Below are 27,767 nucleotides of genomic sequence, written 5' to 3' on the forward strand. Positions count from 1 at the left end.
CGTGCGGCACGGACCATTGGCACCCAATCTGGAGTGGGTGGAAATCTGCTGGTCTACAGTAGGGTACCAGGGAAGGAGTCCCTAGGAGACCAAGTGCCTGTGGGATCCCCAGGCCACCCTGCACCCCAAACCTGGCGCCTCACCACTCTCCCAGTTGAGGTACTTGAGAGGCGAGTTGTCTGACCACTGCCAGCCTCCACTGGTGTCCAGGTCGTTAAGGCCAATCCACAGTGTGGAGCTGTAGCCAGTGAGGAGCCCTGACCACAAGAGGGCGACAGTGAGGGAGGGGGTCGTCCCAACCCCAGTCCTCCACTCGCTGCCCCACCAACTGCATCCTGCCCTCCAGCAGCAGCAGAAAGGGCTCAGGGCCCCCTTCAAAGGTGGGGCAGGTCTTGGGGTCCTGCCCGCTGCCCCCTGCCCCCGCCTCACCATTGATGTAGGTCTGCTCGTGGATCTCCGTGATGCTCAGCAGGTCCGCCCCCTGCTGCTCGCAGCTGGCCCAGGCCTCCCTCCAGGACAGCGTGGACTGGAAGTTGAACTGATAGCAGCTGTCGGTCAGCTGGTCCTTGTCCCAGAAGGTCTCGCAGTCGTTACCTGCCACCATGACAGCCAGGTGTGGGTCCCGCCCCGGCCCGCTCTGCGGGGTCCAAGGGGAGGTCCCTCAAGGAATATGCAGAGACCCTATGGAGGTGGGGGGTGGGGGCACTTCTCACTCGAGTCTGGAAAGTTCCGCCACCCACACCCGCTGCACTCCCCACCCCAGGGCCGACCTCCTGCCACCCCGCCCGCTGGCCCTCACCCTTGATGGGGCAGAAGCCCCAGCGCTCGTCCTTGCCGTAGTCTTGGGTGGTGGCGCACCACAGGTGGCCATCCTCGCGGCCGGTGCTGGTGCAGCCGTGGAACCACTGGTTGTCATACTTGAAGGGGATGGTGCACGGCTTCCCGTGCGAGTTGCCCTGGATGGTGTAGACCTCTGCAGGAGAGGGGAGCCAGGCCCTTGGCATCTGGACCCCAGAGGCTGCCCAGCCCGCTCATCCCTCAGGGAAAATCCCCTACAGCCCCAGGAGCCGGGGTAGGCAGGGGTCAGCAGAGAGAGGGAGGGGGCAGCGATGCTAGACCGTGGCCAGAAGGCTGCCTCTGCCCTCGGGTCAGCCCAGGAGCCTGGGAGAGGTCCCACTGCTCATCCCATCGGGCTGGAAAAGGGGGCCCCTAGGGCCCCTAACACCTGTCCAAAATCCAGGTGCCTCACATGCCAAGTTCCGTCTTGGCACTCTAGGAGGTATCCCGGGAAAGGGCCCCCAGGATGGAGCTGCCCACCAGGAAAGGCTTCTCACAGGGTGACTCCAGTCCCCATTCACCCCTGCAAAAGGGGGATGGAGATACCTGTGGACGGTGACCCTGGGGTTTCCCTTGAAGAGTGGGCCTGGGAGAGAAGGGATTTCTCTTTTAGTTGTATGTTATACACTTTTGAACTGACCGAGGTCTTTACAAGAGTGTATCAGGTTTTATAAGTTTTTTAAGGCAAATAAATGCTCTGAAGTTCATTTTCTCCATGATCCCCAAATGCTTCCCATGACGATGAAAGAGCTGACTGCCAGAGGCCTGTGGAGGCCAAGGTTTTGTCTCCCCTGTGTCTGTCCCTCGTGGCTCCAGGCCCCTGACACCAGGGGTAGCCTCTCACCATAGTAGGGCCGGGCACACAGGTCCTCGTCGCTGCCATAGATGCGCCACTGGCCGCTGCGGGTCTGGTCACCGCGCTCAGGGCTGCCAGCCTTGGATGTATTGCCGGAACGGCCCCCCAGGAGCAGGGACAGCTGGTCGCCCAGGGTGCGACAGTTCCAGCGAAGACTCAGTGCCTCGCGGTCACACTCGTACATGCCCAGGGAGGCGGTGGTGTTGGTGCCCGGCCAGCCCGTGCCCAGGCACTGCATGGTGCCCAGGTTGAAGAGCCGGTTTCGGGAGACCCACTTCCAGCGCTGAGCAGGAAGGCTGGCATTGCAGGCTGGAGAGACTCGGACTTGCCCACCCTGGGCCTCCAGGCAGCCCTGCAGTCCATGGCTGAAGATGACGAAGACGTTGGGCTCTGGAAGGAAAGCAGGACACGAGGCCATCACAGGGGTCTCCTGGCTGCTGCTGACGGCCAGGCTGCCTGCAGACACTGACGCTGGTAGTGGGCTGCGGGCCTTCTTCCTATGATAAATCACTCCATCCTCACGACTGGCCCTGTGCATGGGGTGGTGAGAGGCACGGCTGGCCCCCTGTGCCCAGTCAAGGCAGAGCCCACATGGCCAGCCTCTGCCCTGGTCCCACAGCGCCTGGAGGAGGACTCAGCCTTCCGTCCTGTCTCCCCCAGAGCAAACCAAACTCCACAGGGCAAGTTGGGGACTGTTTCCTTTTATGAAGATCTCAGGAGGAGGGGGAAGGTGTTTACATCAGACACCACACTGCGGCCTTTATCAAAACCTCTGTTACATGAATGAATGAATGAAGTCGCTCAGTCATGTCCAACTCTTTGCGACCCCATGGACTGTAGCCTACCAGGCTCCTCTGTCCATGGGATTTTCCAGGCAATAGTACTGGAGTGGATTGGTGTTATTTTTCCACCAGAGTTCTCCAGCCTGAAATTGCTTTGTCTCACTCTTCCCCCCTGCTCTTCACATTCACTGGCTCCATCTTTTCCTCTCATTTAGAATCTTCCCAAACCACTCACCATGCCACCCCCAGCAAACCCAACCATTCACATCCCATAACCATCTCACTCCTGAGATTTTAGACAGCACTTAGCTCTCTGCCTTCCCCAGTCTCGCATCTTCTCACCCATCACCTCGCTAGGCAGACACTATGAAAGACACTGAAATCCAACCTGCCCCCTGCCAAACACTGATGAAGAAATCAAGACTTAAATTTATAGGAGGTGGATCAGTGGGTCCCTGGGGCTAGGTTGGGTAATGGGAATGGGGAGTGGCTAAGAAAAAGCACAGGGTCTCTTTAGGGGGAATGAAAATGTTCTAAAATCAAACTGGCATGGGACTTCCCTGGTGGTCCAGCGGCTAAGACTCTGTACTCCCAGTGCAGGGGGCCCAGGTTTGATCCCTGGTCAAGGGAACTAGATCCCGCAGGCTGCAACTAAGAGTTCGCATGCCACAGCGCAGACTGAAGATCCCTCTTGCTCAACTAAGACCCAGCGCAGACAAATAAATAAACCCAATCATTTAAAAAATAAAATTAGATTGTCATGATAGCTGCACAATTCTGTGAACGCACTAAGACCCAGTTAAACGCATATTTTAAATGCGTGAGTTTTATGATATGTGAATTATATCTCAAAGCTTTTATTATATCTTTAAGGTTTTAAGAGAGAGAAAGGAGGAAGCTGATGTGCGTTTGAGCCACAAAGTGACCCAGTCATGGTATCACACAGCCAGGAAGCAAACCCAGGTCTCTGTGACCTCACGTTTTGTGCCCTAGCTGCCACTGAGTACAACACCACACACACAGCACAGCCCATGCTCCAAAGCACTTCTGCATCCACTAGCCACCGGCTCTGCAGGACAATTTTCACGCCTCAAAAGCATGAGTCTGACTGCCAGGGTTCAGATCCCAGCTATGCCATTTAATGTGTGAGTTGGGTGCATTAATTCCCTCCTCATGAAACTATTGTAAAGGTTAAATGAGATAATACATGTAAAGTGTTGGAACAGGATCCAGCACATAGTAAGAGCACCATAAACGTTCCTGATGATTCCATACTATAGCCAAAGAATTTGACTATGGGTAGTGTAACAGTTTGACCAGAGTCTTGAGACTGAAATCTGGCCCCCCATCTTCTGAGTCCAAACCCCAAGACCTTTCTGCTCCATCATGCAGGTCTGATCCTCCCTCTGTAAGCCATTCATCATGGCCACGCAGCATGATCTTTTAAAGATAAATAAGTCCTAAAAAAAAATTTTTTTTTAATAATATTAGAGTGTTCTGTGCTCGCAATGCAGGGGGCCCATGTTCAATCTCTGGTCAGGGAACTAGATGCCACATGCTGCAACTATGCCCTGGAGCAGTCAAATAAATATTTTCAAAAATAATAATAATAATATCAGCGTGTTGAAAGTCATAAAGAAAACAGTGGTAAGTTCAGTAACATGATTTTTTTCATGGCACAAAAAATGCCATAAAAACAATCAGAATTCAAGTGACAAAAATACATGTAACTTACTAGAGGCAAATAGTTTATTCCCTAAAATGAAAACAGCTTCTACAAAAAAAAATATAATAAATTAGGAGTAAAATGGCACCAATATAGTAGAAAATGAGTAAAAGACATGTATACACAGCTAAAACAAATGAAATGTAATTGGCGGTTAAATATTTGAAATGACAGCTTCTCTCATAGCAAAAGAAAAAGCAATATGTCATGTTAGTCTCTCTCCCGCCTTCAAAGGTAATTCATCATTCTATAAATGAAATTCAAACTCCTTGCTATGAGCCATCAGATCCCACGTATTCTGGTCCTGCCGATCAGTCTAATCTCAGATCGAACTACTCCCCCTTGTTCAAGTCACAGGGACCTCCTTGCCCTTCCTTGAACAGGCCTGACTCTTTCCTGCCTCAGGGCCTTTGCACTGTCTCCTCTGCCTGGCATTTTGCATTTCAGAAAAAAAAAGTCACATCTTGGGGACTTCCCTGGTGGTCCACTGGTTAAGACTCTGCATTCCCAATGCAGCGGGCATGGCCTCAATCCCTGGTCGGGGAACTAAGATCCCACATGCTCCTGCATGCCACACAGTGCACCAAAAAATAAAAAATGCAGGTGCCCAGGTACCACTCCAAAGACTAATTTAATTGGCCGGAGATTGGTATTAAAAAAGGCACATCTTTAGAGAGGCCCTCTCCGACTTCCATATCTAAAGTAGTCAGAGTTACTCTCTAGCATAATAATCTCCCCATCATTTATTGTTATCTGACATTTTTCCAACATCTGGGCTATCTGTGAGTCTGGGTCTGCTGACTATTTTTTCTGTTGATTATTCCTGCTGTTTGCATGTATAGTAACTTTTATTACATACTGGACATAGTGGATAATGTTACCAGGAGCCTGTTTCTTTTTTATTATTATTATTGCATATTGGACTTGTGGATGACACGTTATAGGGCGTCTGGACGCATTATCTTCCTTAGAAGAATGTGGAGTTTTGTTGTGGCAGGCAGTTAAATTAGTGGTAGATCATCCTGATTCTGCAGGGGCTTAGTTTTGCTAGGGTGGGGCTGTTCGGGTTTTTAGTTTAGTCTTAAGGTGTGGCCCTTAACCTTGGGTTTAATCATAAGGTGAGGCCCTTATAGCATTTCAAAAGAAAACCTTAGGCAATTACCAAGCTCCTCGAACTCAGTGGAACTTGAATTCCAAACTCTTGTTTTCTCAGCATCAGGCAGCAACTGAAATCTCTTCTTCCCCACTGCTGTTTCTCGCTGGGTTCCCTAAAGTGTCACTCTGCCAATGCAGTTTCGAGCTGCCAAGTATCTAAGGAGAATTTGAATGAGGACATCTCTTGCCTTTCTAGGATTTTCCCTCTTGATTTTTAGCTTTTCTGGAAGCCCCACACTCTGACCAGTAAAGCTGCCCCATTCTGTTGCAGCTCCTCAAACTGGGTAGCGTTCTCAGGAGGAAAGTGAAAAGTGTTAGTCGCTTAGTCATTTCCAACTCTTTGTGACTCCATGGACTGTAGCCCGCCAGGCTCCTCTGTCCATGGAATTCTCCAGGCAAGAATACTGGAGCGGGCCCCCATTCTCTTCTCCAGGGGATCTTACACCCCCAGGGACTGAACTCTGGTCTTCTGCATTGCAGGCAGATTCCTTACCGTCTGAGCCACCAGGGAAGCCAAAACGCTGCTTAAATGAACCACTCACTTCATCTTCATCTTTTCTCTCAAGGACTGTTTCCTCCTTGGCTCTGCCTGGTTTTGACTGCTCCTGAACCACTGTATTTTATGTTTTATCATTAACCGATAAGGGCTTTTGGCCAGAGAACCAGACTGATAAAAGCTAACCTTCCATTTCCAGAATCAGAGCTCATGAACTAACATGGTTTTGTTTACTTTCTGTCTCCCCTCTTGTTCAGAAATTTCCAAGACTTCCTCTTCACACTGTATCCCCAGTACCTGTAACTCCACTCAACAGATGGTACTGCTTAATAAAATAACAAATGAACAAATGAAGAATGAATGAATGAGTTCCGTGCCTAGATAACAATCCAGAGAAGGCAATGGCACCCCACTCCAGTACTCTTGCCTGGAAAATCCCATGGACGGAGGAGCCTGGTAGGCTGCAGTCCATGGGGTTGCTGAGAGTCGGACACTACTGAGCAACTTCACTTTCACTTTTATGCATTGGAGAAGGAAATGGCAACTCACTCCAGTGTTCTTGCCTGGAGAATCCCAGGGACGGGGTAGCCTGGTGGGCTGCTGTCCATGGGGTCGCACAGAGTCAGACATGACTGAAGCGACCTAGCAGCAGCAGCAGATAACAATCACAACCAACCTAACTTTCTGCTCCTCGTCCCAGCTGCCAAATCAATTTCACTAAAACAGAGCACCCACATCTCCTGTCACTGCATGTTGAAACTCCACAGTGGGCGGCTTCCCTGGCGGTCCATCAGCTAAAACTCCACGTTCCCATTGCAAGGGGCCCAGGTTTGATCCCTGGTCAGGGAATTAGACCCCACATGCCATAACTAAGAGTTCTCATGCTGTAACGAAGATCAAAGATCCTGCAAGATGCAACTAAGACCTGGTACAGCCAAGTAAATAAATAATAAAACATTTTTTTAAAAGATATGTTAGAATTAAGAAATAAAGAAACTCCAAAGTGGGAAGGCTGGTCGGGAGGGACACTGGTCACTCTATTCTTTGATGACACTGGGATGGGGTCCTCTTTGGTCAAGACACAGGTGACTTCCTGAAGGACCAACAAGCATGACCACCATGGCAAAGACTTCCCTATTGCCCCCCACCCTAACCTGTTCCTTCCCTTCAGCTCCTCTCCAGGAACCACAAACTGGCCCAGGACTCCATCCACGCCTGCCCGAGCGTTTGACTGAATTGGGCATTTGTTTCTCACAAACTCCACTCCAGCGAGGACCGTCAGCAAGAGAAAGTAACCCTTGGCAGGGGGAGGCAAAGGGTCCGGGACCGGAAAAGGGAGAAAGCAGTACTTGCTTTCATAGGTGATCTTAGAGACGGGGCTGGACACACAGCCCAAAACATCACAGGAGCCTATAGCAGCCCAGGGGCCAGTGTCTTCCCTTCCTCCCCAACCAGAAAACCCAAGCACGGTACATCAACTTAGCAGGCATGCAGTGGTAACAAGGGCAAGTTAAGGCTCCAAAAGAGGCCCACGTGGTCGGGAGACGCCACCTTCCCAGCACTGGACAGATGAGGAAACTGAGGCCCAGAAGGGGAGAGAGCAGGACGCCCAAGCACAGCAACTGTCAAGGCCTCAGCTTCCTCCTCTGTCACCCAGGTCACTGCTGCAAGTCCCTCCTCCCTCTGCCGTCCGAGGTCCTGGGTTCAATGACCCATCTCTCCCTGCATATATCCCAGGCAATGCCAGGAACACGAGGAGACACACTGCACCGTCCCAGCTAGAGACAGTGGGTCTGGACACAGCAGGAGACAAGGGCAAACAAGCCCTTCAAGTCCAGGTGTCTGGGGGCAGCAGAGGGAGCTGGGCCTTCGGACTCTGAAGTCACTGAGGATCCGGAGGAGACAGAAGGTGAGGGATGCGGGTCACAGAACTGCTTTGGCAGCAAATGAGAAAAGGAAGAGGAATTTGGGAGCAGCGGGGAGGCCGAGGGGAATTCTCAGCAGTGGAACCCTGGGGCTTTGCTAAGGAGGGGGCTGGGAGCCTCTGGGGAGAGCATTTTCCACCCAGAGTTGAGGGGTGGGTCTGGGTCCTCCCAGAAAGAAAGCTGTTTCTCCAGGGGTCAATGGAAGCAGAGATGAGGCCCAGGCTTGGCCAAGTTAAAGATGCTCAAGGGATGGGAAGGAAACCAGGCATTTTGGAAACTGACTCTGTACCGTCATTCGAGCTCTGCTCTCTGCAGGCACACAGGAGGTAGAAGGAGGAGCTCAAAGCGAAGACCTGATGCCCCTCATCATGAGAAGGCTCTCCCATCACAAGAAGGCCCCCTCCACCCTTACCCAGCCCCCTAGCCCCGCTCCACTCACCTGGGAGCCTCGGATGGCTGTGCAGGGAGTGGAAGTGGCCCTCACTGGGAACTTGTAGGGTCCTCAGTGAGGACAAGGATGACGCCCCGTATCTGGATGGTCACACCAACACCACCACACCAGGCACCCAGGTGTGGGTCACAGTGCACTTGTTCAGGCAGTGAACAAATGAATGAAGCCAGGCAGGTAACCATGCATTGACGGCCATCTGTACACCATGCATTTATTTGTTCAACAAATATTCCCTGAGAATCTCAAGGGTGCCGGGCAGGGTGCCAGGCACTGAGGGTGCAGGGCTGAGCCACACAGATACAACCCAGCCTGTGTCGCCATACGCGCTGGTAGGGGCCAGGCTCTGCATGGAAGATATGGAGAGGGTAACAGAATCCCTGACCTCGTGGAGCCACCCCCAGTCTCTGGTCTTTGTTTTGTCTGCCCAGCAAACTTCCCGTCCTCTTCCCCTTCTTATTTATAAAGAATTTTCCTGTATCTCTGGCTGAGTGGGCACCAGGCTCATTGTGCTGTGCTATGCTAAGTCGCTTCAGTCGTGTCGGACTCTTTGTGACTCCATGGACTGTAGTCTGCTGGGCTCCCCTGTCCATGGGGATTTTCCAAGGCAAAAATACTGGAGTGAGTTGCCATGACCTCCTTTAGGGGATCTTCCTGACCCAGAGATTGAACCCAAGTTTCTTGCATAGCAGGAGGATTCTTTACTGTCTGAACCACCAGGGAAGTCCAAGAATACTGGAGTGGGCAGCCTATCCCTTCTCCAGGGGATCTTCCTGACCCAGGAGTCAAACCGGGGTCTCCTGCATTGCAGGCGGATTCTTTATCAGCTGATTTACCAGGGAAGCCCACGAGGCTCACTACTGGCCAATAATCATGTCCATTCCCAGGCCACAGTGGCTAGCACTTAAACAGGGCTGACCAGAGCCCCTCTCGGAACAGTGAAGTCCCCTCTCTAAACTGGGGCTGCCAACAGCCACGTTTCCTACCACGAGGAAAAGACCTTTCTGCTGTAGGCAAAGAAGGGATACTATGGGAAGAGATACAAAGCTGAGAGATGGAAGGAGGGGGAGTGAGTGCTCAGGGTACAGAATGTCCAGCCCGTCCCTGAGTTCTTACAGCTCTTCCTCTGCTCCACGCATCATTCAGGATCGTTTGCAGCTACATTTCTCTCTCTTTCCTTTTTTTTTGCTGAGCTGGTTTGCATCAGGATTTTGTCCTTGTAACCAAAGAATTCTGATAAACACACAGCCCTAGGTCCTGGAGACAGAGCCTTTCTCCCAGTCTGGAACACCAGTCCATGCTCCTGACTTCCCTGGAGGCCTGGTGCCTGGGTCCCCTCTGACTGTCAGACCAGTGATGGACTGTTTGGGCCGGTGGCTGCATGGGCCACGTCACAGGAGGTGCTTGGAGGCTGGACCCACCCCATCCTCCTGACCACCTTTCTGGCTGCTCCTCCAGAGGTTTTCTCATTCGTGACAATGACAAGTTTTTGTGAAGTACTGAACAAGGTACTACAGGGAAATTAAGGATATGGTTTCTGCCCTCAAGATGTTTACAGTGAACCTGGAAAGGCAGAACTCACAAACCAAGTCATGAAAAAGTTACAGGCAATATAACAACGTGTGCAAAACCATCAGGTCTAATTCATACTGCATGGTTTGGGTGGTTCTTGTTCGGTTACTAAGTCGTGTTTGACTCTCTGTAACCCCTTGAACTACAGCATGCCAGTCTTCCCTGTCCTTCACTATCTCCTGGAGTTCAAACTCTTGTCCATTGAGTTGGTGATGCCATCCAACCCTCTTATCCTCTGTTATCCCCTTCTCCTCCTGCCTTCAATCTTTCCCAGCATCAGGGTCTTTTCCAATGAGTCAGCTCTTCGCATTAGCTGGCCAAGTATTGGAGCTTCAGGATAAGTCCTTCCAATGAATATCCACAGTTGATTTCCTTTAGGATTGACTGGTTTGATCTCCATGCTGTCCAGGGGACACTCAAGAGTCTTCTCCAGCACCACAGTTCAAAAGCATCAATTAAAGTGGATAGAAATGATTTTCCAGGTAACTGATGGAATCTTTCTGTTGTGGAGTCTCTGCTTCTCAGACATCCAGGGCATCACCCTGGAAGTTTACTCCTGTGCTCAGAGGTAACTGGGTTTCAAAGCTACTTGCCCTACACTGAGTAACTCCATCTCCTCCCTCCTGGGTGAGGGTCACCGTGGCCTCCTTTCCTTTCCCGTCTGCTGCAAAGTTTACACAATGGGCTGGTCCTGAGGCCAAGCACAGAGTCTCACACTGTCTCTCTCTCAGGAGCAAGCCTCCCAGCTGTCCCGACAGCCTCCGGGACTCAGCCCAGCAGTGGAGGCAGCCAGAGGTCTGACCTCGGATAAGACGGCTGCTCCCCATTACAAGCTGAAGACATCATGCTGAAGGAAGCAGAGGGGAAGTTCATTCTAGCACAAGGCCTGGCACGCAGCAGGCTCTCCAGAAATATCTACTGAATGAGAGGTTATGTCAAACAAAACCCTGAATGGCACAAGCAGAGACAAGGACACGGAGAAGGTTCCAAGTTGGGGCATGGAGGAGTAAAGACTGGGGACCCAGCGACCAGCCTGGCTCAGCTCCTAGAGAGTTGGGGACCAGGGACCAGGCAGATTTGGCTCCAGAGGACACGGCAGGGGGCGCTTCCAGCCACTGAGCCTCACCCCTCTCTCGCCCGTCGGCACCCCTTTCTCCCCCATCGGCACCCCTCCCCAGGCCACGCAAAGGCCAGGGGTCATCCCAGGGAGAGCCAGGGGCCGCCCGCCAGCGGGGCCACCTGCCAGAAGGAGCAGCTGGTTTCAATGAGCTGCTGGGCCCTGAGGCCAGGCCTGGAAATGTCTGAGTCAGCACAAGCTGCCCGCCCCGCCCTGCTGAGGGGCCAGCCCTGAGGACCCCGGCACCCCACCCTGCACCACCCTCTACTAGAGGCCATGTCCATGTCCCGGCTCGCACACTGGACCTGAGGGTGGCGGGAGGCAACGCATTCCTTCCATGGAGGGCAGGAGAGTCATGTGACTTTGAGGCCCACTACCCCGCCCAATAGTGCAACAGCCCCACCCAAATCCTGGGATTAGTGTGGACTTCTCCCCACGGACCATCTACCCTCCAGGCTTTTCACACTCTCTGTCCTCCCGCCCAGCTCCTCCACTCCAGCCAGGCCAAAGTGCTGGCCTTCCACTTCTACAGAGCCTGTGACAAAGCTAAACACATACAGCAGCACTCCCACCACCCCAGGCTCTGCTGACACGCGCACATGTGTTTGTGTGTGAGTGTGCATGAGCGCAGTGTCATGCAATGTTTCAGTTCCCCCACCCAAGGGGAGCTTCCTCCAGCATTCATTTCTAGACACGCTCTTCTCTTCCCTTAAAATGTCTGTGTTCCACAATGTGATACACTGCTTTGCATGTGTGCTAGGTCGCTTCAGTTATGTCCAACTCTTTGCAACCCCATGGACTGTAGTTCACTAAGCTCCTCTGTCCGTGGGATTCTCCAGGCAAGAACACTGCAGTGGGTTGCCATTTCCTCCTCCAGGGGATCCTCCCCACCCAGGGACTGAACCCCCAGCACCCACAGTTCCTGCACTGCAGGCAGATTCTTAGCAGCTGAGCCACTCCGAAGGGCCACACTGGGTTCTACCAAGATATTAAAGCACTCTGGCAGAGGATGGGTTAATAGATGGGTTTGTCACCTAATAAATGCACCACAAAGGTACACAGTGAAGAGGGAATGGGGATTCAGGTAAATTTCGTAAAGGCAACTTTCACCCTCCCATGGCTCTGCCTGGGTGCCCCCATCCCCGCCCGCGGCGCCGAGTGGGGCTGCCCTCCCCCCCCCACCCCCCACCCCGCCCCTCGGGGTTCTCTGGGACGCAAATCCTCACCCGCCCTAACCTCCTCACCCCCTACCCCACCTCCACCCCCACCCCCCGGCGATTTAGAGATGTTTGATCTCATTCCCTGCTGGGGTTTTGTCTTCTCCGACTGAAGCATCAGGATCTCTTCGGCTTATCCTTTCCCAGGCCCCGTCTTGTAGGAAGGCTAGGAGGGGCGGGGGTTGCCAGGCCTAATTTCGCCCATAACCTCTTGGGAGGACCGGGCACCCTCTGCTCACGGGCAGCTCCCGGGGCCTGGCTCCCGTGCCCGGTCCCCACGTCTCTTCCTCACCAGAGCATCCCGGGGTGGGCCACCTGGACCCCGTCTTCCCTCACACCCGCCTCCAGGACCTGAGATGCTGGGACCTGCCCGCCCTCGGAGTTCCGGATCTCCGGCCGCTGAACCCCTCCTTCCCTAAACCCGGGCTCTACGAGGCGCCCTCCGGCCCCCGCAGTGCACCCCCACCAAGGCCAGGCGCCCTCCCTCCGTGATGCACCCCCCACCCATGCCCGCGCCCCCATCCCCGCTGCGCGTCCCGGGCGTTTGGGCGCTGACCTTCCCAACACGCACCCCCACCCCGCCACGGCTCCGAGGTCCGCCCGGCTCCCCAGCCCCGCTCTGCGAACCCCGGGTCCGCGGCCCCCGGCGGCGCCGTCTGCTTGACCGCAGCCAAAATAAACAGCCCCAAACCACTTCCTCCCCCGGGGGGCAACTTTCACAACAACGGCCGGCTCCGGTCGCGGCAGGAAGTGGCTTTCTGGGCCAGCACAATCCAACCTCACTGACTGGCCAGCGAAGGGCAGGATTCAGGACCCGGGGTTGGAGCCGGGCCCAGCTGCGCATTTGCGCCTGGACGGAGCGCGCGTGGGCGAGGGCGTCTCCAGCCGAGGCCCAGCAATCTTCGGCCCCTCTCCGCGATCACAGCCCGGACAGCAGTGCCCACCTACTTGTGGACGCAGGCCCGAAGGCCCATGAGGGGCCACACTTGTCTTATTTATCTGTGGGAGTCGTCAGCAGATTATTTTATAAAATCACGGACAGGAGCGTGAGCCCCAGCGGCAGGACCAGATCAGAGCTTCCTACCTGGTTGACTGAGGAGGAGTTGGCTAATAAGGAGAGGAGTTATGAACAGATATCCTGACAGACTGAGAGAGAGCAACTTTTTAAAAACTTCGTTTTGGGAATTTCCTGGCAGTCCAGTGGTCAGGACTCTGAGCTAATATAGCAGGGTTGGGGCCGGTGTTAGGATGAAATCAATCCCTAGTCTGCAAACTAAGATCCCTCAAGCCACAGCTGGCCAGAAAAAAAAAAAAAAAAATTGTTTTAACTTTCAACAAAGTGGCTGCAGAAGTGTGGGGCTGCGGGCAGTAACTTAAGGGTAAAATATTAGAACCCCCCCCAACCCGTGCAGGGCAGTGCAGTGGTAAAGAATCCACCTGACCCCTGCCAATGAATGCAGGAGATGCAGGCACATACCTGGGGTGGGGGGGTGGGGGGGCCGGAGAAGAGTCCCTGAAGAAGGAAAGGGCAACCCACTCCAGTATTCTTGTCTGGAAAATTCCATGAACAGAGGACCCTGGTGGGCTACAGTCCATGGGGTCCCAAAGAGTGGGATAGGCCCGCCAATGCAGGTACAGCATCCGCTTGCTGCCAAGTCCACAGAAAGAAAGCAAGAATCTCCTTTAGGCCTTTCTGCATTTTCCATGGTGAAATTTTTTTTCAAACAACAATAAAAGAAACGTCTGTAGAATTAAGCTGAAATGTAGTTATTCGCGAGAAATTGAGATTTCAAATATAAACTTTGGATTCACAAGAAATATTTTATGAATCATTTCTAGCTAAGTTTTTCAAATATAGAAAAAAGGGGTAGGATCCCCACCCCCATTCACACAACACAATAACTTTGTCATTGGCTAAGTGCCCCTTGAGGGCCCAGCTGTATCCCGGCCTCTCCATGTCCTGGGCATTTGCCTGGCATAGTCTGGCCTCATGGTAAATGTTTGCCAAATGACAGAATGAATATGAACCAGAAAGTCTTAGTAGTCATCGTGTCAATCCCTTAGAATGTGGAAACAGAAACACAGAAAGGTTAAGTGATTTGTCCAAGAACATTCAAACAACTGGAACCATGACATTTCCATTGAGATAAAACTTGATGCAAGCCTTGAAGAGTATCAGCCAGTATTTGCTTATATAAGTTGACCATAGAGTTTACTGTCTCATATTGAGAATGAAAAGTGGAGGCAGTAATCATTATAGCACGACCACAAGCTTGAGTCACGGCTGTCCCAGGCAAGCGACACATGGTCGCCCAGCACTTACGGAAAGAGACCACAAATAATGATATAAGTGACTGTTTACCATGAGCTTGCTAGGTACCAGGCACTGGCTTCCCAGGCTTTCTCCTTAATCCTCACAGCACTGCTCAGAAGCAGGTAAAATTCTTATCTCCATTTGACAGATAAGAAAACTGAGGTATTAAAGACCTCAGAGATCAACCCTCTTGATAACACAGCTAGTAAGGGGCAGACCAGAGATGAGAGACCAGGGAGACTGGTCAGTTCCAGAGCTGAGCGCCAAACGACTACTCCAAGTACTTTAAACTGATAAGTGAAAGTGAAGTTGCTCAGTTGTGTCCAACTCTGCGACCCTATGGACTGTAGCCTACCAGGTTCCACCATCCATGGGATTTTCCAGGCAAGAATACTGGAGTGGGTTGCCATTTCCTTCTCCCCACAGGCAAATCACACACAGCCTTCACCGTATGTGAAAGCAAAGTGAGCCAACGTTGAAAACGGGAGAGATTTCACATAAAAATCTGAATCTTCAGCATCTCTCAGAAGCATTGGGAGGCCTGTCCATGTTGAGCCCGTGTACCTGCAGGGAGCCAGTTACAGATTCTGGGGCTCCTGCCCATCTGAGACGGGGCTCACCGGTTTGCCATAGCGGCCCCATGTGCACCCCCACCCCAACACTGAAGTGGAATGGGAATGGCCACATGTTATCACTTTTGAACTACTGTTTTAAGGAGAGTGGAGAAACATTCTTCAATATTCTGGTCTCTATTAAAAATGACCAGAGGGCTGTACCTATTTCAAAACTGGAAAAAAAAAAAAAAAGAAATGTGTTGGGAAGGGGTAAATTAGGCTCCACTGCCCCGCAACCACAATGTCCCTGCGACAGGCAGCATTCCTTTACCGAGATGTGTCTGAAACACACCACGATATGATTCTGAGAAATCGTGACACGTTTCATGACAAGCTTTTGCTCTACTCATTGGCAGTCCCGTGACTTTCTGACATGGCAGTATTCAAGGAGGACTTGTTTGGTTCTCAAAGCAAGCCATGGCACTCTGTTTTAAAAAGCTGTGATGAGAAAAACAACCCTTTTGAGAAGCTGCCTCGGCCTTTTACAGCATGACAAGCCTGCTCACACCCAGAGTCTGGACATTTAGATAAGGGCCTGTATTTGGGATTCCCACTGTAAGTTCCTGCTTTGCTTTTGAGTGGTACCTTTTATTTTTTATTTATCTTGTGGCTGTGCCACACCACGAAGCATGTGGGATCTAGTTCCCTGACCAGGGATCGAACCTGTACCCCTTGCATTGGCAGTGTGGAGTCTTAACCACTGGACCACCAGGGAAGTTCCAGGGGGCTGTTTTTAAAATAACCACTTAGAGTTGAGCCCTTGAAAAAACTGTGACCTCCACCCACACCACCTTGTAAGTACCAGGTGCCTCCTACCTGCTCTCCGTCTTGGCTCCCTGTGTCTGAGGGCTGCCCTTCCCTTGGTCCACTGGGCCACCAACCCCCTGCCCCTCACCCTGTTTCTGAGATCAAAAAGCAACAAATTGTTGGTTTTTTCCTCCTCTGTGTTGGTTTTTTTGGAGAAGGCAATGGCACCCCACTCCAGTACTCTTGCCTGGAAAATCCCATGGGCGGAGGAGCCTGGTGGGCTGCAATCTGTGGGGTTGCAAAGAGTCGGACACAACTGAATGACTTCACTTTCACTTTTCACTTTCATGCATTGGAGAAGGAAATGGCAATCCACTCCAGCATTCTTGCCTGGAGAATCCCAGGGACAGGGGAGCCTGGTGGGCTGCTGTCTATGGGGTCGCACAGAGTCGGACACGACTGAAGCGACTTAGCAGCAGCAGTTCGTTTTTTCTTCCTCTGTGTTGGTCCCTTCAACCTCAGCAACCCCAGGGTTTTCACTTACCCACAGTGGGAATTCAGTGGATGTGGAAATACCTGCCAACGGACCCCAATCCACGTGGGTGGCTTGTGCCTGCTCTAACCCGCATATCCTTAACGAACATACCAGTTCCAGCTTCTCAACACAGAAGTTAAATAAACTCAGAATCTTTTTGCTCGGGAACCTTCAGGATCTCCCTAAAACTGTATCCCAAAGAGTAAACACTCGCTGACTTCTGCAGTGACAGACCCATGGAAGCTTCCTTCCCCCACACTGCCTCCAGAAGCCCGGAGAAGGGCTTAGGAGGGTGGCTCTGGAATCTGGACCCACCCAGGTCCCAATCCCTTCTGGGGCCAGCTGCAAGCCTCACTGTAGGGAAGACAGCAATATCACCCAACCCATGAGTTTCGGGGAAGATTAAGCAAGAGGATGCATAAAGATGTTCGGTACCTTTAGCCCTTGGTAATGGAAGGCCATTACTGTTTTTTGACATTGAGGAGCCTCTGCCCGGGTGGGGGCCGTGAGCTCCAGAATCTGTTTCACAGCAGAGAGCCTGGGAACCAGGCCTCAGCAGATGCTGCAATCTGGATAAGAGGAAATGATAAGAATAAATAAAGCCAAGGACTCGAGTGCTTAAGCTGCTCTTCAGAAGAATTAAAAGAAAAATAAATCCTCTGTCCAGATGCAGAATCCTCCCCAAGTTCCCATGGGTGGGTCCCTGGCAACTATTGTTCGTTTCTGACCTCTGAGTTTGGGGGACCCTTGTCAGGTGCGCCTGCAAGGGAGATGCAAGGAGAAGAGACTGAACGATGCGATGGGAGAAGAGGGGGGATTTCTGGGGAGGTCGGGGCAGCGTGGGGCGGGCTGCTCTCCCCACCTCATTCTGGTGCTGCAGAAATCGAATCCACATGCAGCCGTAAAGGGAAAATGAGGTCACAAAATGCAGCTGGAAGGGAGTGTGGAAGGAGGTGGTGCAGGGCCCCCACTACTTGGCGTGGCAGTGGACAGAGTCTGCATGGGACCCTCGCTGGGACTCAGGCAGTCACATGGCGGTGGGGCTCCAAGGATGGGAGGAGAGGGACTTCCCTGGTGGTCCAGTGGCTAAGACTCTGAGCTCCCAATGCAGGGGGGCCCAGGTTCCATTCCTGGTTAGGGAACTAGATCCCACATGCCTCAACTAAAGATCCCCCATGTGGTAACTAAGACCCAGCACAGACACATAAATGAATGAATAAATAAATAATTTTTAAAAAAAGAATGAGAGGAAAAGGTTGGGGCAGCACAGGCTGAGAATCTAGGAGTTCTGGCTCTGATTCTGCTATTACAATGTAAATGACCTGAGGGGATTTGGTTTTCTTACCTGTGGATTGAATTCAAAAACACCTTCCCTGCCTCTCCAAAGGCTTCTGGGGAGACCTCCAGGGAGAGATATATGCAGATATTGACATGATTCTTTCAGGGTCTCTATTCCCCACTAAATGGCTCCTGCAGAGCAGGAGCTGTGTCTTATCCATCCATCCCCTTTGTTCAGGGCATACAACAGATGCTCAATACATGTATGTTGAATGACCTGGACCAGGGGAAGTAGAAAGGCAAGCTGCCCTGTGTCCCACAGGCAAAGGTTTAACATCCTCTGAATTTACATCCTCCTTTAACAGAAGATCTTGGACTTGCCTAGTGGTCCAGCGGATAAGAATCCACCTGCCAATGCAGGGGACACCGGTTTGATCCCTGGTCCGGGAAGATCCCACATGCTGCAGGGCAACTAAGCCCATGTGCCACAACCACTGATGCCCACGTGCCCTAGAACCTGTGCACCATGACAAGAGAAGCCACTGCAGTGAGGAGCCTGTGCACCGCAACTAGAGAAGCCAGCGTGCAGCAATGGAGACCCAGGGCAGCCAAAATAAGTAAATAATCATAATAATTTTAAAAGATCACGTGTGGACAATGAATAGAAGACAATAAGGGAAACATGAAATTATCTGTTATGTCACAGTACCGTTTCAGCTAATCAGGGTAACAATATGTACGGCAGTCAACACTCACGGAACACATTCCCCGACCTCTTTTTTCTCATGGAAAGGTACATAAGTGTCCTAGGAGTGTCTTTACACAGCTCTGAAAGCGCAAGGAAACACGTTTTTGTGAACTTTGGAATTGGGGCCTGAGGGCAAAAGAAGTATTTTTCTACGTTGCCAGGAGGTTGGAATTATGCATAACTTTCTATTATTATAATGTTTCTAAAGTAAATAAAACTGAGGGGAGAGAGACACAGTGGACATCTTAAGATCTTTGAAGGAACCGAACCTCTCTGCATTTCCCACAGAACCCGACTCGGTGCTCAGTGTTTGGGGAATTTGACTTGCTTTGCCCTGGAAGCTACGCAGGGTCATATACGTACACAAGACCACCATATGTACACACGTGACCACCACTGTGACGGCACCCAGACCTCCAATGGCACAACAGACTTGACCAACAGAGGAATGTCTGTGAGGGCCCTCCAAATCCGTCTCCCTCCCCACCCTTTCGCTCCCTTTTTCTGATTCTGTCAGTGTAATTTTAGGAGCATATTTTTAAGAGTACTCCTCCCACAACCATCACATTCCCTCCCTCTCTGATATTAATGAAAAATCAACAGCATGGTTAAGAGAGCTCAGCCTCTGGGGTTATCATTGGGTTTGAATTCCTGCTCCTGAACTAGTCATTCGACCTCTTCATCCTTCAGTGCCCATACTCCTGTTTACTGCACAGACCAAGTACTGAGCACGTGGAATGTGCCAGAAGCTATGCTGGTGCTGCCCACTGGACGGCTGGCAGGACTCGCTGAGACGAGGGGCAGAATAACTGACTCACCTCGCTGTCCCACACAAGTGAGCTCATGGTGGCAGTAGCCCTGGAGGCAAACACTTCTGGAGAAGACGGTCCAAAGTCTTCAAAAATACAGACACTTGACCCAGAGTTCACTTCTTAGGAATTCAACTTAAAGAAATAATTAAGAATCTATGCAAATACGGATGGCTAATAAACACATGAAAAAATGTTCAACAGCATTTGTTATTATGAAAATGCAAATCAAAACTACAATGAGGTATCACCTCACACTAGCGAGATTATTGTTGTTCAGTCACTCAGTCATGTCCGACTCTGCAACTTCATGGACTGCAGCACGCCAGGCATCCCTGCCCTTCACCATCTCGCAGAACTTGCTCAAACCCATGTCCATTGAGTCAGTGACGCCATCCAACCATCTCATCCTGGCGGTCCCTTCTCCTCCTGCCCTCAATCCTTCCCGGCATCAGAGAGTTTTTTCCCAGTGAGTCAGCTCTTCGAACCAAGTGGCCAAAGTATTCGAGCTTCAGCTTCAGCATCAGTCCTTCCAATGAATATTCAGGATTGATTTCCTTTAGGACTGACTGGTTTAATCTCCTTGCAGTCCAAGGGATTCTCAAGAGTCTTCTCAAACACCACAGTTTGAAAGCATTAATTCTTCGGCACTCAGCCTTCTTTATGGTCCAACACTCACAGCCACACATGACTACTGGAAAAACCATAGCTTTGACTAAACGGACCTTTGTTGGCAAAGTAATGTCTCTGCTTTTCAATATGCTGTCTAGGTTTACCACAGCTTTTCTTCCAAGGAGCAAGCGTCTTTTAATTTCATGGCTGCAGTCCCCATCTGCAGTGATTTTGGAGCCCAAGAAAATAAAGTCTGTCACTGTTTCCATTGTTTCCCCATCTATTTGCCATGAAGTGATGGAACTGGATGCCATGATCTTAGCTTTTTGAACGCTGAGTTTTAAGCCAGCTTTTTCATTTTCATCAAGAAGCTCTTTAGTTCCTCTGTGTTTTCTGCCGTAAGGGTGGTGTCATCTGCACTTGCGAGAATGGCCATCATCAAAAAATCTACAAACTATAAATGCTGGAGGGGATGTGAAGAAAAGTGAACCCTCAGGCACTACTGGTGGGACTGTAAACTGATACAACCACTATGGAGAACAGTATGGAAATTTCTTTAAAAACTAGGGGAAAAAACTACCATATGACCCAACAGTGCCACTACTGGGTATATATCCTGAGAAAATCACAATTCAAAAAGACAACATGTACCGCATGTTCACAGAAGCACTATTTACAATAGCAAGGACTTGAAAGTCACCTAGATGTCCATCAGCAGATGAATGGATAAAGAAATTGTGGTACCTAGATACAGTGGAATATTATTCAGCCATAAAAAGTGAATTTGAGTCAGTTCTAGTGAGGTGGATAGAGCGTATTAAATAAATAAATAAATAATTATATAAATAAAAATAGAGGATATTAAACAAAGTGAAGTAAGTCAGAAGGAGGAAAACAAATACTGTATACTAATGCATATACATGTAATCTAGAAAAATGTACTGATGAATCCATCTGCAGGACAGGAATCGAGATGCAGACACAGAACAGACTTGTGGACACAGCAGGGCAAGGAGAGGGTGGGATGAACTGAGAGACCAGTAGCATTGAAACATATACATTAGCATATGTAAATCAGATAGTCCGCGGGAATCTGCCGTATGATGCAGGGAGCTCAGTCCAGTGCTCTGCGAGCACCTAGACGGTGGGAGAGGATAGGGGCACAGAGGGAGGGGACATAGGTATGCCTGCAGCTGATTCATGGTGAGATACGGCAGAAACCAGCACTACACTCTAAAGCAATTATCCTCCAATTAAAAAGAAATACATTTTAAAAAAGAATCTATGCAAAGATTTTGCTACACAGCATTACCAATAACAATGACTAGGTGAAAATTAATGTCCAACAACATGGCGTTGACAGAGCCAAATGAAATACATTCATGCAATGCGAAACTATGCAGACAACACTAATCAACTTGCAGGAGTATTCTGACATGTACAGACGTTCACACTGGAACTGATTTTTTAAAATTCAATGTATAATATGATCTTGTTTCTATTTACTTTTAAATCAAGTAAAGTCTGAAAAGACCTTTGTGCATGCTTTTTATTAAACGTGGGAGTCCAAATCTCCAGGCGTGCTTGTTTACAGAGCAAGTGCCCAGCCCTACGGTGTGCGTGCATGCTAAGTCGCTTCACTCCCGACTCTCTGCGATCCTATGGATTGTAGCCCGCCAGGCTCCTCTGCCCATGGGATTCTCCAGGCAAGAATACTGAAGTGGATTGCTGTGCCGTCCTCCAGGAGACCTTCTGGACCCAGGGACCGAACAAGTCTCTTCTGCTTTGGCAGGCAGGTTCTTGACCACTAGCGCCACCTGGAAAGCCCCAGCCCTACAGCCGGCCTGCTGAATTAGAAGCTCAGAAAGAAGGAATATCTGCATTGTAAATAAGACTCCCAGGTGATTCTGAGGCTCACCAGAATCTCAGAACCACTGTACATGCCTAAGTGTTAACAGTGGTTATTACTGACATATAGGACAGCTGGTGATTTTTATTTTCTTCTCTGTATTTTCCACAATTGACATGTCTGGAAATTAAAGAGAGATATGACCTGAATGTCTAACATGGGCTAGTTATGGTACATCTGTATAATGGAATCTTACACAGTCAATGGAAGCACTGGGTGGAAATACACATTGGCATATGAAAAAATGTTACAAGCCAACACTGAAACCCTTATGTCAAGTTTTATACAGAGAGAGGGGAGGAGAGGCGAGGAGACAGTTTCACAGCATAGTCTCTAAAACTGTTACTAGTGGCTGTTTCCTAGCTGTGAAATTTTATGTAACCTTTTTTTTGAAATTTTTCAACTTTTGAATTGTGTACTATTTGTTTATAATCACCAAAATGTATTCTGATCCTGAAAAAATATATATGTAACATTGTCCTTCTGCAGCTTTATTCAAGTTTGCTAACTGAAGCTGCCCACAAGTTCAGATGAGCTGCTGAGGGTCCTGAGGAAGTGAGAGGGCAACAGAAAGGTGTGGGTGCCAAGAGGGTGAAGCCTTCCGGTGAAGAAGAGAACCCAGTCTGACCCCCAAGGATTTTGTAAACTTTACTGAAAAAAAAAACCAAGTGTGTGTGTGTGTGTGTGTGTGTGTGTGGAGGGGGGGGTTAAAAAAGATACACAGACACACACATACACGCACATACACACACACATATATACACGCACTGTATGTACTACATGGCTTATGGGACTCTATTTACTGGACCAGGGATTGAACTCAGGCCCTTGGTAGCGAAAGCCTGAAGTCCTAACCACTGAACCATCAGAGAATTCCCTCCAAAATAAAAAATTTAAATGAACAACCAACAGGGGAAAGATATTTCTAACAAACACAGCAAGAAGTTCATATAAGCCAATGAGAAAAATATAGAGACCCAGTAATTTTAAGCCCCTAAGACCTGAAGAGATGAGATGATAAAGAATATGTCTGAACAGGCAGTTCATCAAGAAGAAATATACCTACCTAATGAAGTTACAGAAAAATGTGTAAACGCATTTGAAAGCACTGGTAATACTGGTAATGTTATTTATTTGCTGGATCCAATCCTTGGCTGTTGAGGAAGTGAGAGGGCAACAGAAAGGTGTGGGTGCCTAAGAGGGTGAAGCCTTCCAATGAAGAAGAGAACCCGGTCTGACCTCCAAGGGTTTTGTAAACTTGTGAAAATTCATCGAGCTGAACATTTATGGTGTTCACTTTCCTGTATTTATATAGTACACCAAGAATGAAAAACTTTAAGAGCAAAGCACGGAAAATACAAAATAAGAAATTGGGTGGGAGGAACAGGGTGAGAGAGAGAAGTTCATGAGTAAATGTAAGTATTGCAAAGTTCTCTCTCTGTCTTGCCTAATGTCCATTATATTATAACGCATACTTACTTGTTTACAAAAATAAAACAAGACCACGCAGGAAACCAAACAGACGTAGACTCTGCCACTCACGAGACGCGTGATCTGGCTCACAGCCTTGCTGGCTCAATTCCCTTATCCATGAAATGGAGCAATGTGAGGATTAAAAATATGGTGCATGTACAATTGCCTAATACTGACCCTGGCAGATTAGACCTGCTCAGTGAGTATTAACCTGGTTTCCATTTCTCTCATTTGTTACACATAAAGATTTCAAAAAGGAGGAAGCCTTCCAAAAGCCTGTCCCTTGACTGGCACTTATCTGATATGCACTCCAATCTTGTCCGTAAGGACCACCACTTAGTACATGTATTATTGAGTTTGCCTTCTCTCTGGCTGTCCCTTGAGTAAACACTCGGTTGATGAGCGCCAAGAACAAGGGGTTTGCGTTTGAGGGTCTGTTAATGGAAACAGCTTGAGTCCGGTGCCTCATCCATAGTCCAGCTCTTGCTACTGAGCGTCCTGAGTGCACCTTCAGGAACCCATCTCAGAGGGTGACCCTCCTACACTGGCCTCCTTGCTGGCCAGTATGTGAAGCCCACCTCCAACTCATCATTAAAAAAAAACAAAAAACCAAGAGGGGCAGGTGGGGAGTGGCTTGGGAAACTAACCAAGGTCCCAGCCAGCTGGGTCTCAGTCCCAGGGGCCACCCACCCCCCACCCAGTGTCCACTCTTCCCTTCTGCAGCCAGGCGGGCCCCTCTGTGCTGGACCCACCTGACAAGGCTCCCTTCAGTTCAGTTCAGTTGCTCAATCGCCTCCGACTCTTTGTGACCCCATGAATCGCAGCACACCAGGCCTCCCTGTCCATCACCAACTCCTGGAGTTCACTCAAACTCATGTCCATTGAGTCAGTGATGCCTTCCAACCATCTCATCCTCTGTCGTCCCCTTCTCCTTCTGCCTTCAATCTTTCCCAGCATCAGGGTCTTTTCAAATGAGTCAGTTCTTCACATCAGGTGGCCTTAAAGTATTGGAGCTTCAGCTTCAACATCAGACCTTCCAATGAAGGTTCAGGATTGATTTCCTTTAGGATGGACTGGTTGTATCTCCTTGCAATCCAAGGTACTCTCAAGGCTCCCTTAGCACTGGGAGATCTCCCCCTCCAAGGAGACTCTGGCCCCATGGAATCATGTGCTGTGGGTGTGGCCCTGTTAGGAGTTGGGAATGGGCATGGGTGAGATGGGAATCTCCCAGTAGGACAGGGAGAAAGCTGTCCTTTGCCACCCCATTGCTGCCAATTATAGACATGCTAAAAGAAACAAAAAATCACCTCTGTCAAATAATCAGTGCACAAGAGAGGACTTCCCAAGTGGATAATTATCTGCTTGTCAACGCAGGGGACATAAGTTCAGTCCTTGGTCTGGGAGGATTCCACCTGCCCCAGGGCAACTAAGCCCATGCAGCACAACTACTGAGCCCCAGCTCTAGGGTCCACAAGCCACAACTACTGAAGCCAGCGTTTCTAGAGCCTGTGCTCTGCAACAAGAGAAGCCACCATAATGAAAAGTCCAGGGACCACAACTAGAGAAAGCCAGTGCACAGAAACCAAGACCCAGCACAACCAAAAATAAATAAATAAATTATAACTATAAATACATAATAGAGCAGAATGTGACACCTATCAGTTCAGTCACTCAGTAGCGTCCGACTCTTTGTGACTCCATGAATCGCAGCACGCCAGGCCTCCCTGTCCATCACCAACTGCCAGAGTTCACTCAGACTCATGTCCATTGAGTCAGTGATGCCATCCAGCCATCTCATCCTCTATCGTCCCCTTCTCCTCCTGCCCCCAATCCCTCCCAGCATCAGGGTCTGTTCCAAAGAGTCAACTCTTCGCATGAGGTGGCCAAAGTATTGGAGTTTCAGCTTTAGCATCAGTCCTTCCAAAGAACACCCAGGACTGATCTCCTTTAGAATGGACTGGTTAGATCTCCTTGCAGTCCAAGGAACTCTCAAGAGTCTTCTCCAACATCACAGTTCAAAACCATCAATTCTTTGGTGTCAGCTTTCTTCACAGTCCAACTCTCATATCCATACATGACCACTGGAAAAACCATAGGCTTGACTAGACGGACCTGTGTTGGCAAAGTAATGTCCCTGCTTTTCAATATGCTGTCTAGGTTGGTCATAACTTTGCTTCCAAGGAGTAAGTGTCTTTTAATTTTATGGCTTCAGTCCCCATCTGCAGTGATTTTGGAGCCCCCCAAAATAAAGTCTGACACTGTTTCCACTGTTTCCCCATCTATTTCCCATGAAGTAATCGGACCAGATGCCATGATCTTAGTTTTCTGACACATATGACTTCTGCTGAATTTTGGTGTGATCTTTACCAATTTTATGTTGCCTACTTACTTCAAATACAAGTTATGTTCATTTATTAATATATACTACACTCCCAAAAAAATGCTTCTGAGTCTTGTTTTGCACTTAACATTTTAGAAAAAGGACTGTAATGTGTCTTTTAATTTTGTAAAAACCATTTTAACGGCTGTATGCTATTCCATGACAGCATACATTTCATTTACTCATTCTCTAGCTATTACTGGTCTTCAATTTGTAAGCAGATTCTCAATTATAAATAATATTATATTGAACGTATTGTTACATCACTCTTTGTTGGTACTCTGATGGTGCTCTGAGAAGGGTATCTTTTTTTTTTTATTGCTAGTGATTTAAAACATTTTCCAAAGCATATTGGACATCAGTATTTCTTCTTTGTGAACTCTGTTTCCAGCCTTTATTGGCTCATCTTAAATGCCTTAAAACTAGTGGAGGAACTTCCCTGGTGGTCCAGTAGCTAAGAATCCACTTGGCAATGCAGGGAACATGGGTTCAATCCCTGGTCCAGGAACTAAAATCCCACATACTAAAGGGCAACTAAGCCCTTGCATCACTCTAGAGCCCATGCTCCGCAATGAAGACGCAGTATAGCCAAAACAAATAAATTCAATAATAATTAGAAAAAAACGAGTGGAGGTGCCTGTATTTTTCTCATTGGTTTATATGAGCTTCTTGCCATAAATGTTCCAGATATCTCCCGTTTTTCTTCTAAATGTTATTTGCGACACCTTCTGGTTACAGCTTCTTCCACTAGGGGTAACCGCTGTCTGACTGCAGGCAGCAGCACAGGTCGGTGTTACCCTCTTCTTTGCACTTCACATACATGGGATCATATGGCATGGATGCCTTGCTTCTGGTTCAGTAGTTGTGTGCGCTTCCTCCACACTGTTGCAGGTGTTGTAGGCTGCGCATTCTCACTGCTGTATGCTAGAACTGTGTGGAACCACCACACCTGAACCATTCCATTGTTGATGGGCGTTTGGGTAGTTTTCAGTTTGGGGCTATTATGAATAGTGCTGCTAGGAGCAACTTTGCTTTTTAAAGAATATAGTGTCTTAAATTATCTACCAAATAAAAGGAGAAAAGGTACCTTTCTAGTGGAGAAATCTGGTAGACACCATCTGAACCAAGCAATCAAAGTCAGCAACACCAATAAGGGAACAAACTAACTTAATGTGACACAATGGAAAGAACTCATTTGTGTCCCACACCTGTGGTTTTCCTCCCAAAAATGTTTAGCATGAATTTAACGATTAAACAATCAGATAAAATGACTGCTAACATTCTATCAAACGACTGGCCTGAAGTCATCAAAAATGGAATGTCATAGGGACTTCCCTAGCGGTCCAGTGGCTAAGACTCCAAGCTCCCAATGAAGCTGGCCTGGGTTCGATCCCTGGTTGAGGAACTAGATCCCACATGCCACAATGAAGATCGAAGGTCCCACGTGCCACAACTAAGGCCTGGCACAGCCAAATAAATAAATATGCAATGTCACAAAAGAAAAAAAGACCAACCATTTTAGATTAAAAGAGACTGAGAAACACGACATCAAGTTAAGTCCTGGACTTAAACAACAGCTGATATCATGGGGACAACTGGAGAAATTCAAACACAAACTGCATATTAGAAAAAAAGAACTGTTGCATCTGTTACCTGTCTTGGATGTGATTATGGTTTTATAGAATGTCTTTGTTTTTAGTTGATACATGGTGAAATACTGATGTGAAATGTCATCAGTAATGCAAAGCTTCAGCGCGCATGCACACAAACACACACACATACACACACACACACAGAGTGAGGTAAAGCAAATGTGGCCAAACGTTAACCACTGGTGCTTCCAGGTGGACAGTATACGCATGCTCACTGCATTTTCCCCGCAACTCTTCTAGTCGTTTGACAGCGAGTGTAATACCAAGGTAGTCCTCTGAGGTTTTTCCCACTCAACGTTTTGTCTCTAAGAATCACTCACGTTGATGCATGCGTCGAGGTCTGTCAGCTTACTACTGCATTATACTTCATTGTGTGTTTCTCCTCTATAATTATCCATATTTCTTTCAAGGTGCATTTTTGTTTTGGCTACTGTAAAACAGTGCTTCTAAACCACTCTTACTTATCTCCTCAGATCCTCAGAAATGAGGTTAAGCATCTGTGAAGTTAGGAAATCCTTTCCTTGGGGACCAAGACTGACTACAAGGCCATTTCCTGTTGAATTCC

At 49.1% G+C, this 27,767-nt stretch overlaps 1 protein-coding gene across 2 annotated transcripts in view; it reads right to left on the minus strand.

The window, feature by feature from the left end:
• The window catches only part of MRC2 (mannose receptor C type 2), a 61,159-nt gene that overhangs the window by 24,525 nt on the left and 8,867 nt on the right, over positions 1 to 27,767 (minus strand). For both annotated transcript variants that reach the window (XM_006044909.4, XM_025279889.3), the window contains exons 2-5: positions 1,682 to 2,083; positions 800 to 973; positions 430 to 594; positions 144 to 257 (exon numbers count right to left, since the gene is read on the minus strand). In XM_006044909.4, the coding sequence (XP_006044971.4) occupies positions 144 to 257; positions 430 to 594; positions 800 to 973; positions 1,682 to 2,083 (855 nt within the window). The remainder of the gene's footprint in view (positions 1 to 143; positions 258 to 429; positions 595 to 799; positions 974 to 1,681; positions 2,084 to 27,767) is intronic.

The sequence above is a fragment of the Bubalus bubalis genome, chromosome 3, assembly GCF_019923935.1.
Source record: "Bubalus bubalis isolate 160015118507 breed Murrah chromosome 3, NDDB_SH_1, whole genome shotgun sequence".
Classification (NCBI taxonomy): Eukaryota; Metazoa; Chordata; class Mammalia; order Artiodactyla; family Bovidae; genus Bubalus; species Bubalus bubalis.